The 14,961-nt window shown below is 48.4% G+C and overlaps 1 protein-coding gene across 3 annotated transcripts in view; it reads left to right on the top strand.

Annotated features, from left to right (window-relative positions):
• Positions 1 to 14,961, top strand: part of TLL2 (tolloid like 2) — a 199,224-nt gene that overhangs the window by 130,232 nt on the left and 54,031 nt on the right. For all 3 annotated transcript variants that reach the window (XM_050960073.1, XM_050960074.1, XM_050960075.1), the window contains 3 exons: positions 8,591 to 8,708; positions 10,992 to 11,170; positions 12,067 to 12,172. In XM_050960073.1, the coding sequence (XP_050816030.1) occupies positions 8,591 to 8,708; positions 10,992 to 11,170; positions 12,067 to 12,172 (403 nt within the window). The remainder of the gene's footprint in view (positions 1 to 8,590; positions 8,709 to 10,991; positions 11,171 to 12,066; positions 12,173 to 14,961) is intronic.

Raw genomic sequence — 14,961 nt, forward strand, 5'->3', positions numbered from 1 at the left:
TTGGCTCTGCATGCTGACCCCACCCCATGTGCTTCCCCCGTAACTCCCATTGGCGGGGAATTGTGGCCAATGGGAGCTGCAGGGCCTTGTGGACAGGGCAGCGCGCAGCAGAGCCACTTGGCCACAGCTCTGCATAGGAGCTGAAGAAGGGACGTGCCACTGCTTCTGGGAGCTGCTTGAGTAAGCGCTGCCTGGAGCCAGCACCTCTGAGCCTCTCCCCGCACCACAACTCCCTGCCCCAGCCCTTATCCCCCTCATGCCCTCCAAACCCCTCGATCCCAGCCCAGAGCACCCTCCTACACCCCAAATGCCCCACCCCAGAGCCCACAACCCCAACCAGGGCCTGCACCCCAAGCCCCTGCCCTATCTCTGATCCCCCTCCTGCCCTCCAAATCCCTTGATCCCAGCCCTGAACACTCTCCTACACCCCAAACTCCTCATCTCCAGCCCCACCCCGGAGCCCCCTCCCACACCCTGAACTCCTCATTTCTGGCCCCCCCGAGCCTTCACCCCAACCAGAGCCCTCACCCCCTGCCACACCTCAACCCCAATTTTATGAGCATTCATGGACTGCCATACAATGTCTATTCCCAGATCTGGCCCTCGGGCCAAAAAGTTTGCCCACCCCAATCTAGACCATCCCTGACAGGTGTTTATCCAACCTGCTCTTAAAAATCCCCAATGATGGAGATTCCACAACCTCCCTAGGCAGTTTATTCCAGTGCTTAACCACTCTGACAGTTAGGATGTTTTTCCTAATGTCCAACCTAAACCTCCCTTGCACATCGAGTGTAAGGAGGAAGGACAAGCCTGGGTTACTATATTAAGCACTAAAGGTCCAGCTGCAGTTGGAGTCCATGGTGTGACACAGAGACCCCCTTGGGACTGTCACCTGATGTGCTGAAATTACCACTGGGCCTGTTTTCCCTGCCACCCTGGGACTTCCAGAGGCCTGTCTTGTTGAGCCAGACATGGTAGCCTGCTGCAACACAGATTCAGGGTCTGAACCACGCCCCCAAAGCTGAAGGTTTTAACTGAAAACCACTCAGCAGGTTACCTATCTCCAGCACCCAGATACCCAGTTCCCAATGGAATGCAAACCCCGAATAAATCCATTTTACTCTGCATAAAACTTATACAGGTTAAACTCATGAAATGTCCAGGGCCACCCGGCGGGGGGGGGGAGGCAAGTGGGGCAATTTGCCCCAGGCCCCGCAGGGGCCCCCCACAAGAATGGCTGAGGCTCGCCCCCGCCATCCCCCCAGCACCTCAGCGTGTTCTGGACAGCGCTGCAGCCGCATGGCTCCGGGGGACCTGAGCTCCGCTCCGCTCAGAGCCACGTGGTAAGGGGACGGGGCTGCAAGCTCCAGGCCGAGCGGCTCTTCCCCTTACCACGTGGCTCTGAGCGGGGAGGAGCTCAGCCCCACCCCCGCGAGCCACGTGGCTGCAGCGCTGTTCAGCGCCGCTTCTCAACGTGCGCACTGAGGCGCTGGGACCTGGGGGTAAGTGGCCGGGGCCGGGTTGGATAAGGGGCAGCGAGTGTAAGCTCAATGAAAACTTAACTCTTATTGTGCAGTTTACAAGATGATGATGATGATAATGACGACTCAGCTTCATTCTATGCAGTGGCTGACTATCTTCTGTAGTTGCCTCTATCTTAATTAGAAAATAAAATAGGTGTGGTTCATCATGAAAAAATCATGAGACAGAGGGTGTGTCTACACTACAGGATTATTCCAATTTTACATAAACCGGTTTTGTAAAACAGATTGTATAAAGTCAAGTGCACGCGGCCACACTAAGCACATTAATTCGGTGGTGTGCGTCCATGTACCGAGGCTAGCATCGATTTCTGGAGGTAGCTATCCCATAGCTACAGGGCCAGTGCAACCATTTAGACAGACTAGGCGGTTGCCTAGGGCGCCAAGATTTGGGGGCGCCAAAAAGCAGCAGCCCCCAATTTTTTTAAGTGGTTGAGCGGCCACTGCTGCTGGGATGGAGAGGGAGTCTGAGCTGCCAGCGGCATCGGCAGCGGGCAGCCCAGGGGGTCCCCTGGGTCAGTGCGCTGCTGCGGCATCCGGCAGCCCAGGGGGTCCCCTGGGTCAGCGCGCCGCCGGGCCACCCGGGGGGGGCAAGAGGGGCAATTTGCCCTGGGCCCCGCAGGGGCCCCCACGAGAGTTTTTCGGGGCCCCTGGAGCAGGGTCCTTCATTTGCTCCGGGAGCCCCGGAAAACTCTCACTGTGCCCGGGCCTCCGGAGCTGCTTCTGCTCCCGGTCTTCGCCGGCAGGGGGTTGGAAGGACCCCCCACCGCTGAATTACCGCCGAAGCGGGACCCACTGCCGACATGCAGCCCAGTCTTTGGCGGTAATTCGGCGGCGGGGGCCCCTTCCGCTCCGGGACCAGTCGCCGAAGTGCTCCGGAGACCTGCGGCGGGGGCCCTCCACCACTGAATTACCGCTGAAGACCCGGCTGCACTTCAGCAGCTGGTCCCGCTTCGGCAGCAATTCGGCGGCGGGGGCGGCCCTGCAGCGGGTCTCTGGGACACTTTGGCAGGGGGTCCCGGAGCGGAAGGGCCCCCCGCCGCCGAATTACCACCGAAGCAGGGGCCCCCCGCTGCCGAAGACCCCAGGCCCCCGGAATCCTCTGGGCGGCCCTGGCGCGCCGCCGGCAGCCCAATGGTCCCCAGGGTCAGCACTCCACTGCCGGCAGCTGCCAGCTCAGGGGTTCCACTGCGCAGTCCTGCTTGGAGAGGACGCAGAGCAGAGGTGAGCTGGGGTGGGGAGGTACCGCAGGGCTCCTTGGGCCAGGGGGTGGGGAGTTGCCATGGGGGCGGGGGCACACTTCAGGACGGGGGGGGCAGGGAGCTGCTGCAGGGCTCGGGGGTGCGCAAGGTGGAACTTTCGCCTAGGGCGTGAAACTCCCTTGCACCGACCCTGCTTAGCTATCCCATAGTTCCCGCAGTCTCCCCCGCCCATTGGAATTCTGAGTTGAGATCCCAGTGCATGATGGTGCAAAAACAGTGTCGCGGGTGATTCTGGGTAAATGTCGTCACTCAATCCTTCCTCCGTGAAAGCAACGGCAGACAATCATTTCGCTCCCTTTTTCCCTGGATTGCCCTGGCAGACGCCATAGCATGGCAACCATGGAGCCTGTTTTGCCTTTTGTCACTGTCACCGTATGTGTACTGGATGCTGCTGACAGAGGCGGTACTGCAGTGCTACACAGCAGCATTCATTTGCCTTTGCAAGGTAGCAGATATGGGTTATCATCCCTATTGCACCGTCTGCCATTGTAAATTGGCGATGAGATGATGGTTATCAATCATTTTGTACCATCTGCTGCTGTCATGGGTGCTCCTGGCTGGCCTCGCTGAGGTCGGCCGGGGGCCCATGGACAAAAATGGGAATGAGTCCCTGGGTCATTCCCTTCTTTATGTTTTGTCTAAAAATAGAGTCAGTCCTGCCTAGAATATGGGGCAAGTCTACCAGAAAGCACAGCCGCTCCGGGTCAGAGCCCCAGAGATCCTGCAGAAATGATGAGCTGCATGCCATTCTAGGGGGTGCCCCTGCAACAACCCCACCCATTGCTTCCCTGCTCCCACATCCCTCCTGGGCTACCATTGCAGTGTCCCCCCATTTGTGTGATGAAGTAATAAAGAATGCAGGAATAAGAAACACTGACTTTTTAGCGAGATAAAATGAAGGGGAGGCAGCCTCCAGCTGCTATGATAGTCCAGGCAGGACATTAAAGGGTAGAGGGGAGAGAAGCGCAGCCTCCCCCTGCTATGATAGTCCAGGGAGTACAGAATCTTTTCTTTAGAGGCAAAAGGGGTGGTGGGGCTGATGGAGCTCAGGCTCCAGCTGCTATGATGAGGACGGTTACCCAGCATTTTGTACCGTCTGCCAGGAATGACAAGGAGTCATTCCCATTTTTACCCAGGCACCCCTGGATGACCTCACCGAGGCCAACCAGGAGCACTCACGGGCTGATGACAATTTTCCACCATTTTGTATCGTCTGCCATCAGGAAAGGAAGGGGAGGGGATGCTGCTGTTCAGGGCCGCAGCACCGCGTCTACCAGCAGCATGCAGTAGACATATGGTGACATTGAAAAACGGCAAGAAACAATTTTTTCCCTTCTCTTTCACGGGGGGGGGTGGGGGGAGGGAGGTAAATTGACAAGATATACCCTGAACCACCCTGGACAATGTTTTTGACCCTTCAGGCATTGGGAGCTCAGCCAAGAATGCAAATGCTTTTCGGAGACTGCGGGATAGCTGGAGTCCTCAGTCCCCCCTCCCTCCCTCCATAAGCGTCCATTTGATTCTTTGGCTTTCCGTTACGCTTGTCACGCAGCACTGTGTTGAGTCCCTGCTGTGGACTCTGTCTATCATAGCCTGGAGTTTTTTTCAAATGCTTTGTCATTTCGTCTTCTGTAACGGAGCTCTGATAGAACAGATTTTTCTCCCCATACAGCGATCCGATCCAGTATCTCCCGTACGGTCCATGCTGGAGCTCTTTTTGGATTTGGGACTGCATCGCCACCCATGCTGATCAGAGTTCCACGCTGGGCAAACAGGAAATGAAATTCAAAAGTTTGCGGGGCTTTTCCTGTCTACCTGGCCAGTGCATTCGAGTTCAGATTGCTTTCCAGAGAGGTCACAATGGTGCACTGTGGGATACCGCCCGGAGGCCAATACCGTTGATTTACGGCCACACTAACCCTAATCCGACATGGCAATACCGATTTCAGCGTTACTCCTCTCGTCAGGGAGGAGTACAGAAACCAGTTTAAAGAGCCCTTTACATTGATATAAAGAGCCTTGTTGTGTGGACGGGTGCAGGGTTAAATCGGTTTAACGCTGCTAAATTCGGTTTAAATGCGTAGTGTAGACCAGGCCAGAGAAATTCTTGTAATTTATGTGGATCACTTATTTGCCACTGCATAACTCATCAGAATTAGTAATGCAATTACAGTGTTTTGGTTGTAATTGGTGTTCCAATTAGCTTTGTTTAGAGCTAGCTATTCATAGGAGGCCATGATATGTAAACTTGAAAATTAAGTGTCACATTTCTGAAGGATAGGTGAACAAAGGCATCTATGTTTATAGAATCATAGAAATGTAGGGCTGGAAGGGACCTTGAGAAGTCATCAAGTCCAGCCTCCAACTCTGAGACGTGTGAAGGGAGTCCCGGGGACAGTCTGGGGACAGGGAGGAGGAGTTGGAGGGGGCAGAGGTTTGTGGGGGGGCGGTCAGGGGACAGGGAAAGGGGTAGTGGTGGTCAGGGAACAAGGAGCAGGATGGGTCAGGGATTCTAAAAAATTCTCATTTCATTTGAAATGTTTAGCGGGGTTTTTGTTTTTCTGCTTCTTGGTGCAACAAGAACCAAAAAAGCCTCCAAGGTTTTCAATTTGTTATTACCCCTCTACCCGCCTCCTTTTTTCCCCTCTTTACCTTTTTCTCTCCCTGCCCCAAGAGGGAAAAGGAGGCAAGGAGACGGAAAGCCCAAGGGAGGAAAAGCTCAATGAAAACCATTTTTAAAAGACTTTATTTAAGTGGAAAACAAAAGTTGAATGAAACAACATTTTTCACACATTTTTTCTTAAATGGTGTTTTGATTGAACAAAAAAATCACCCAGCTTTAATTGTAACCGCACAGGCTTCTGTATGTGCCTTATGCCTAGCCTGAATGGCCCACTGGCCTGAGTTCAGTCTCATAGGGGGCACCTGCTAAATATATCTTGCTTACCTTAACTCTCAGCTTCTCACCCAGCCTCTGGCTGGCTGAAACTGTTACTTTTGCTGGATGGCATTAGCACATTCCTCTTTCTGATCTATAACTGAGTCACTCCTTGGGCAAAGAAGAAAAATAGTGTATTTCTGCTCTTCAGATTAACCACAAGATATTTCTACATTATTTTAGCCAAGTATGTGCTTGCCCTGCCTTCTACGGCTCAGTCATGTGCAGGTAGGTGAAAGAGTGGGTGAAAAACTAGTTGAAGGACAGTAATCAAGGAATGGTTATCAATGATACACTTTCAAACTGGGGAAATGTGTCCAGCAGGTCCCACAGGCATTCAGTACTATTCAATATTTTCATAAATCAATTGGATAATGGAGTCGAAAGTTCACTTACGCAATTTGCAGATGACACCAGGCTGGGAGGGGTTGAAAGCACTTTGGAGGACAGGATTAGAATTTGAAATGCCCTTGATAAAGTGGAGGATTTGTCTGAAATCAGCAGATGAAATTCAATAAAAACAAGTGCAAAGTACTGCACTTAGGAATGAAAAATCAGATGCATAACTACAAAATTGGGAATAAGTAGCTAGGCAATAGTACTGCTGGAAAGGATCTGGGGATTATAGCGAATCACAAAGTGAATGTATCAACCATATGATGCAGCTACAAAAGAGACTAATATCATACTAGGTTATTATGACATACGTTGCAACCTTGTGCAGTATCTCTGGGGATACATACTGTATTAAGCTTATGAATGGTTTATGTATCACTCTGGGCCAGGGACTGTATGCAACTTGGGGCAGTGGAGGAGAATGAGGGAGATTGATACCACAGCTCCTCCAGGAACTAAAAGCAGTGGATGGTGATTTAAGGTGAATCACTCAGGCTCTAAAGACCTCCAGAGAGGTACCATGCCTGGGGATGCTTGCATAAACCATTTCAAACTAGGTTTTCCAGAGACCAACTGACTAAGAAAGGATGTTTGGCATAAAAAGTCTACATTTAAACTGACTCAGGGCCTTCTTTTGATTCAGCAAGCAGACAAGTCCTTCTGACCAAAGACACAACCCTTCCAGAAGGGCTGGAAGAACTTTGGCTTATTAGGGCCCCTGTCAGATTGAACAGTGACATCTGATAAGCTTTTAGAGTGTGTCATAAACATACAGTTAAGGGTTAATTCCTCTTTTGCCTGTAAAGTGTTAAGAAGATTACATAATCTAGCTGACACCTGACCAACAGGACCAATAAGGAGACAAGATACTTTCAAATCTGGGAGGAAGGAGTCTTTGTCTGTTGTTGTGTGTGCTTTTTCTGGAGAAGATCAAGGAGGCAAGCCATCTAACGCCATTAAAATTCAAAAGTTTTGGATTTTTTTTAAGCAGAATTTTTTTATTGTTTCTTTAAACAATCAAACACAGCAAGCAGCAAATATTTGGCCACACACTTCTGAAACCCCAAATCATGTTCAGGTTTTGGCAGACTTATTTCAGCTATTCGATTAAAAAAAAAAAGCAACAAATTTTGAAGGAAAGCAGACATTGTCCATGATTTTTTTCTGCTTTTTAAAAATCCCTAGTTTTCGATCCAGAAAAAGTTTTGACGGAAAATACTTGTCCAACCTTTTTAACGAGCTTTAGTGCCCTTTAGCACTAGCTGATACTCAGAACTAGTGATACCTGGTAAAGGCGACTTGAAAAGAAATTTTCTCAAAACTGGGTTTGTGCTGAGATGCGGAAGATTTTTAAATGTTTATTTTTCCCAGGGCTACCGGGGGGTGGGGCAAGTGGGGCAGTTTTCCCCAGACCCCACAGGGGCCCCCACAAGAATACAGTATTCTATAGTATTGTAACTTTTTTTTATGGAAGGGGCCCCCAAAATTGCTTTGCTCCAGCCCCCCTGAATCCTCTGGGTGGTCCTGGAAATGTCTGCCCTCTATAACACTGATGGAGAGAGATGCACAGCTTTTTGCTACTCCAGGTGTTACTCTGGGTTTATCAATAAACAAAAGTGATTTTATTAAGTATAAAAAGTAGGATTTTAGTGGTTCCAAGTAATAACAGACAGAACAAAGTAAGTCAGCAAGCAAATAAAACAAAACATGCAAGTCTAAGCCTAATACGTTAAGAAACTGATTACAGGTAAATCTCACCTGCAGAGATGTTCCAATAAGCTTCTTTCACAGACTAGACTCCTTCCTAGTCTGGGCCCAGTCCTTTCCCCTGGCACAGTCCTTGTTAGTTCCAGCAGACATCTTAGGTGGTAAACCGGAGCTTTCTCATGGCTGGCCTCCTTTGTCCTGCTCCACCCCCTTTTATAGCTTTGCCACAAGGCGTGAATCTTGTCTCTCTGGGTTCCCACCCCTTCTTCTAAATGGAAAAGTACCAGATTTAAGATGGATTCCAGTATCATGTGATATAGTCACATGTCCTGTGAGACCCCAGCCTTTATTCTTCCTGGGCTGGCCCCCAGTACACAGGAAGGTTTGCAAGTAAACAGAGTCATTTACAATCAATTGTCTTAATCAATGGGAGCCATCAAGATTTTAAACCACCATTAATGGCCCACACTTTGAATAATTACAGTAGGTCCTCAGAGTTATACTTCATATTTCTAGCCTCAGATACAAAAATGATACATGTATACAAATAGGAGGAATATATTCAGTAGGTTATAACCTTTGTTATGATATCTTTCAAGAGACCTTTTGCATAAAGCATATTCCAGTTACATCATATTCACACTTATAAACATATTTCCATAGAACATATAGAGTGCAACATCACACACGGGGACAGTGGAAAAATGGGGCCTTAAATGTTTATTCTGCTCTGATTTCTTTTTCAGGCAGCCAAAGAGCTATTTTTAAACAGGCCATGAGGCACTGGGAGAAGCACACCTGCGTGACTTTTGTGGAGAGGACTGACGAGGAGAGCTTCATTGTGTTCACGTACAGAACCTGTGGGTAAGCGACGCGCACCGGAGCATGTAGCAGTGTTAGTTACATGGCCCGCTGGCATCTTGCTGGATCCCGTACCAGCAAAATCAGTGATTGGTTGCCAGTGTGCAAGATCAGGCCTTTGCTTCCCTGATAAAACACATGTTAAAAGTGTCCTACACCCATTTTTTGTATTTCACAGATCAGATACTATAAAACACATTGTGAGCCCTTTGGGGCTATGTCTTGCCATCTAAGTGCCCCCAAAGGAGGTTCTGTCAAATGGCAGAACGAGTCTCAGAGAAGTTGAGCTCCCCGTCCTGTAAGGAGCTCCATGCAGGTGGCTCGGCCCAGATCACACAGGAAGGCTGTGGCAGGACTGGGAATAGAGTATCAGACCTCCCAAGTTCAGTGCCACATTATTAATGAGCCCTTGTGTAGTTCAGATGAATAGATTCTTGTAGTTCAAATGGATAGGCTCCAATTTCCTTTTCACTATTTATGCTGTTGGTTTCCTATCTGTGCTTTTGTTCTGACAATAAAAGTATCCGTTATTATTAATTAACGTAGTTCCTGGGAACCCCAGCCATGGACCACGGCCCCATTGTGCTAGGCACTGTACGAACACACAACAAATGGACAATCTCTGTCCCCAAAGCGCTTACAGTCGAAGTAAATGGGACAGTGTGTCTCTGTTTATAGTTTATTTTCTAACTCTTTTCACTCTCTGGCTTCATTCAGTAGTCTGTAGGTTGTTTGGGGAGGTAAACGGTGCAGGAGAATGTCAGAATTCCCCACCACTTTCCCCTGTAATACTTGTTCATTTTAAAAAAAAAAGTCATGCACATATTTGAGAATTTTGTCAGATTTTTGGGGAAGGGAGGAAAAACAAAATCTAAATGTTGGGCCTATTGGCTCTTTAAACCAGGGCTTTCCTTAAGCGATAAAAGTGTTATATGCCAAGGTGTGTCAAAGCACTGTGGGAAGGTGGGTAGGTAGGGAGATGGCATTGTCATGCGCAGGGGTAGTGGTGCATGCCTGCCCTCTGCTGGATGGAATGTCAGGCTCAGGCACCTGACTCAGGCACTTTTGTAAATGCCACTAGGTTCCCACCTGCATCTTTAGGCACCTAAATACCTTCATAACTCTGACCCATGGTTTTCTGCCTAGGAAATCTATTGCTGGTGAATGTGCTTGGTCCCCTCTAATCATTCCCCCTCTGCCATTCAGGATACATCTACCCTTGGAGCTAGGGTGGTGATTCCCTGCTCACATAGACATACTCACGCTAGGACACATCAAACCAGTGTGCTAAAAATAGTAATGTAGCACAAGCGGTAGCGAGTGGCAACAGGGCCATGGGATCCAGATGAGTTTGTGCTCAGGGCAGATAGACCTGCTTGCCACTGTCCACACTACCATGGGTTTGCTACTATTTTTAGCTTGCTAGCTCAATGAGAACTAGCATGAGTATGTCTACATAAGCTGGGAAATCACATCCTGAGCTCCAAGAAGAGACTAGCCTCAGTTTCAAATACCCAGCATAAGTTAGTGTCCTCTCTGGATAGGGGGTCTTGCCATTTTGGATGCTATTGCTGAGATGGGCCTGAGCATTTGGGGGAGTTCCAAATTCAGATCCGATTCCAGCTTCATGCCTCCTCATCACAGAGGGGCTGCCCCTGAACATCTCCAAACCTGGTGGAGTCCAGATCTAATCCAAACTTCCCAGGCCTATCTCTCAATAGAGAGAGATACCATGGTCTTCAGCAAAAAAACCACCCCACCAAACAAAACAAAAAACCACTAGCATGCAGCGTAGGGAGACCCGAGGCTGTTCTGCTCCAAAAACCTACCTCAGATAAAAAGGCTAAAAGGGATGTGAGTGTGAGAGAGAAAGAGAGAAAGATACACAGCATGCATGATCTCTCGACCTGTCTTCTCTGGAGCACCTTGAGCCAATAAAATGTAAGAACATAAGAGCAGCCATACTGGGTCAGACCAGAGGTCCATCTAGCCCAGTGTCTTGCCTTCCGACAGTGGCCAATGCCAGGTGCTCCGGAGGGAATGAACAGAACAGGCCGTCATCAAGTGATTCATCCCCTGTTGTGCCCATTCCCAGCTTCTGGCATACAGAGGCTAGGGACACCATCTCTGCCTTCCTAGCTACATAATTCTAAATTCTTCAGTGGATTTGACTCCATCCAGCAGGGCAGTGGTGCATACTCTGCCATTTGATAGACACATGCTACTCCAGCCATACCAGCATGGTTTCACCCATTAAAATCACTCATCCAGTTGTTTGTTTTCCAGTTGCTGCTCATATGTGGGTCGCCGAGGGGGTGGTCCCCAGGCCATATCCATCGGCAAGAACTGTGATAAGTTCGGCATCGTGGCCCACGAGCTGGGTCACGTGGTTGGGTTTTGGCATGAGCACACGCGGCCCGACCGGGACCAGCATGTCACGATCATCAGAGAAAACATACAGCAAGGTAAAGAAGAAGCTCTTATACCAATTTTAGGTGCTGTGTGGAGGAAACCTCAGACCTCCCTGGGCTTGTGCACAATTCCTCTTCAGCTAAGAGTTACACTGGGTAGCCTCAGTTATTGCAAAAAGAAACCAAACTACGATGCCAGGCATTGCAGAGAAAGAGAGCCAAAATATTCAAGTGACTAGCAATTTTAATACACCAGGAGGGGAATTTTCAGAGGGTAAGATCCAGTCCCCTTTAATGTCACTAGTCGGTTCTGGAATTCTCAGCCACAGATATTTACTAAACAGAATTATATTAAAGGAATTTACAAGATAGCTAAAAAGAGGTCAGTGTTTTTCTTGTGACATTTTCAAAACAATGTTTTGTTTTTATTCAAAATTTGGTTCAAATTTACTCTTGATTTTATTTTTAAACAGGTTAAAAAAAACCCAAAATGAAATGTTTCATTCCACCCAAACCAATTTTATTTTCAACTTTTTTGTTTTGTCCAAAAAATTAAGACAGCGGTGGGTGAGATAATATCTCTTATTGGACTAATTTCTATCAGTGAAAAACGCAAGTGTTGGAGCTTACCCAGAGCTCTTCTTCTGAGTAAATTCAAAAGCTTGTCTCTGTCACCAACAGAAGTTGGTTGGATAAAAGAAATTACCTCACCCCCCTTATCTGTCTAATATCCTGTCACCAACATGGCTACAACACTGCCGACAAAAAAATTTGAAACATTTAGTTCGGATGGATCCAAAATGAAAATATTTTCTAAGTTTTATTTTAGTGATTTGGCCACCAAACCAAAATTTATTTATTTGCACAGCTCGGCTTATGAGTGCTCTTTTGAGCAAGGCTCTCAGTTTTCCAAGAAACATTTTTCCTTTTAATGGAGCCTTGTGTCGCAGGTCAGGAGTACAACTTCTTAAAGATGGAAGCCGGGGAAGTGAATTCTCTGGGAGAGACCTATGACTTTGACAGCATCATGCACTACGCTCGGAACACCTTCTCAAGGTCGGAATTCAAGGTTATTTCTCTTTACTACTTTATATAGTGCCTGGCTACCCAGGCTATGTAGCGACTAGAAGGAAAACTGTGAGTTTATTGCAGATAAGCATGGCATATACAACGATTTCAGGTGAGGAATGAATCAAGCTGCAGGAATTCATAAAGCAGAAGCATAAAAATGAGTCAGTGGAAACATGGGGAAATCCTGTTCTCTTCCCCACTACTCTGACCTCCCACCTTGCACAAATACCCATAAGACCTGACCTCCAAATATACTATAAACCAGGTACTTCCTGCTTGGTGTTGGCATTTTCTCCTTCCTCCCCAGTTGAGGTGACTCTGAGTGCCCCTGGCCTGCTCCTCCCACTGCATGGATAGTGAAGGTTAAAATGTGAATGTCAGTCAGAATTGGGCCCATATATCTGGGCCTAATTCTGCCCCCACTGATCTTGTCTAGACATTAGGACCTGCAACTCACAACTGGTGCAGGCTAGAATGGATGGCTGTCACTGGTGGAGCAGTCCATTATGGGTCCTTATGTAGCTGAAGCTTGTGGGATCAAGTTGATTAATTGCAGCTCTGTCCTTGAAGCAGAATTCCCATCCATGTTACAGGACAATAGAAACAAAGAAAGATGCTGGTGACAAGACACAACCATTTTTAGGAGCTGGAATCCTGGCTTATCCTTCTGTCATGATTAGCAAACTAAAATTTAGAACTTGTTGAGAGGTTCACGATGCTGATGACTGAAATTTACCTACTTGTGCTCTCAGCAGGTTGGAGTGAGGGCTGGGTATGGGAGGTATCCCGGGGGAACTTTCAGCTTAGTTAATCAAGACAGTGCCAAGCGTCCCTGCCCAAGAAAAGCCATTTACATGTGTGCAAACAAGTGGTGATCTGACTTAATTGTCCTGTTCACACAGCTCTGAGTGGTGTCATTGATTCTGCAAAAGCAGTGCCACACTACTGCCTGAGCAAGGAAACTTAGATTAGTAATGTAAACCTTGACGTTCACAGTCAAGGGATCAGGGGACTGCATACACTCAAAATCTTTTCTGTCTGAAAACGGACTTATTCCAAAAACACCTCCTGTCACTGTAAGTGGAAGATGGTAGGAAAATTCTTTTTTAGAAAGTATTGAGCTGAGTATTTGCGAGTCAGATGCTGAGATGAGTCTGTAGATAAGTGTGTGATGCCAGCTCCCACAATCCAACCAACTCCATTATTCAGTGATGAGCTCCCAAAATCCTAAGAACCGGTTCCCTATCGGGTCCTCGGCGGCACTTCGGCGGCGGGATGGTGGTGGTGGTGTCTTCACTTGCTCCAGGTTTTCAGCGGCATTTCAGTGGCAGGTAGTTCACCCGGAGTGAGTGAAGACTCCCGCCGCCGCTGAAGACCCAGAAAGGAACTGCGTGGTGAGTACAGTACAAGTCCTACATGCCTGTCTCCTCCCCCACCCACCCATCTGACCCCAACCCACATCTTGCCCCTGACTGCCCCCCTCAGAACACGCAAATTTCTCCTCCCTCTTCCCCCACCGGTGTAGTAGCAGCAGCAGCCTGGGGCTTCGGGGACTATTTAAAGGGCCAGGGCTCCCCTGCTTCTACCTCCCCATCCCTTTAAATAGCTGCCGGAGTCCTGGGGAAGCAGCAGGGCTCTAGTGACTATTTAAAGGACCAGGGTGGCAGAGGCAGCTGGAACTCCGGCCCTTTAAATAGCCCCTGGAGCCCACCCACTATCCCAGGCCGCTGGTGGCTATTTAAAGGGCCTGCAGCTTCCCTGCTTCCACCGCCCCGGCCCTTTAAATAGCTGCCGGAGCCCTGGGAAAGGGGTGGGACTCTGGTGGCTGTAGGCCGGTAGAAGCAGCAGGAGCCCCAGACTTTTTAAATAGCCCCCAGAACGCCACAGCACTACCCCAGGGCTCCAGCAGTGGGGCTCTGGTGGCAATTTAAAGGGCCTGGGGCTCCAGCCCCTGCTGGGAGCCCCAGGCCCTTTAAATTGCTCCCTGGGGAAACCAGGCCACCCCTTTAGCAACCGGTTCTACACCGGCTTCTAAATTTAACAACCAGTTCTTGCGAACTGGTGCAAACTGGCTCCAACTCACCACTTCCTTTATTGTGCAGGGGACTTCAGTGTTACACAGCATAGTTGTGTGTGAGGATAATTCTGAACTTAGCTTTGAGCTTCCCGGTTTTCAGACTTGTGCTGTTGAATTGCAGCAATGCGTTAAGCTTTCTTTCCTTTGCACTCCCAGACAAACAGCTCTGCTAAGGTAAAAGTTAAGTTGTAAATACCAGTCAATAACTTCAGTTATTTTATTATTGTGGTACGTGACCAAGTACCGTGTGCTATGCACTACAGACTTATGACTGTGGACTATAGAATTATAAAAGGAGAGGGGAAGTTGCTAACTCCTTTCCCCTTTCAATGGTTAGTTGGAAAGAGGTGAATATAAGAATCTTTGGCCTACATTTCCAGCTTGGGTGCTTAAAGTTAGGCACCCAAATAAAAGTTGAACACCAATAGCTTCCACCAAAGCTGTAGGTCCTCTGCACCGCTGAAAATCAGATCACTGTTGTTTAGGTGTATGTGGCATTTTACAGACAGGTCAGGTTGCAGGTCCTAGCCTGAGCAGCTTTCCTTCTAAAGGTCCTGTTCTGTAAACACTTTCTACTGTGTGCCGTGCCTATTGCTGTGAATACTCAGTCCCACTGATTTTAATAGGGACATCTCGTGGTAGTATGTACTATATTCAGTAGTGTTTTCAGAATCACGTTCTCTGTCTGTGCTGCCCA

The sequence above is a fragment of the Gopherus flavomarginatus genome, chromosome 6 (assembly GCF_025201925.1).
Source record: "Gopherus flavomarginatus isolate rGopFla2 chromosome 6, rGopFla2.mat.asm, whole genome shotgun sequence".
NCBI lineage: Eukaryota > Metazoa > Chordata > Testudines > Testudinidae > Gopherus > Gopherus flavomarginatus.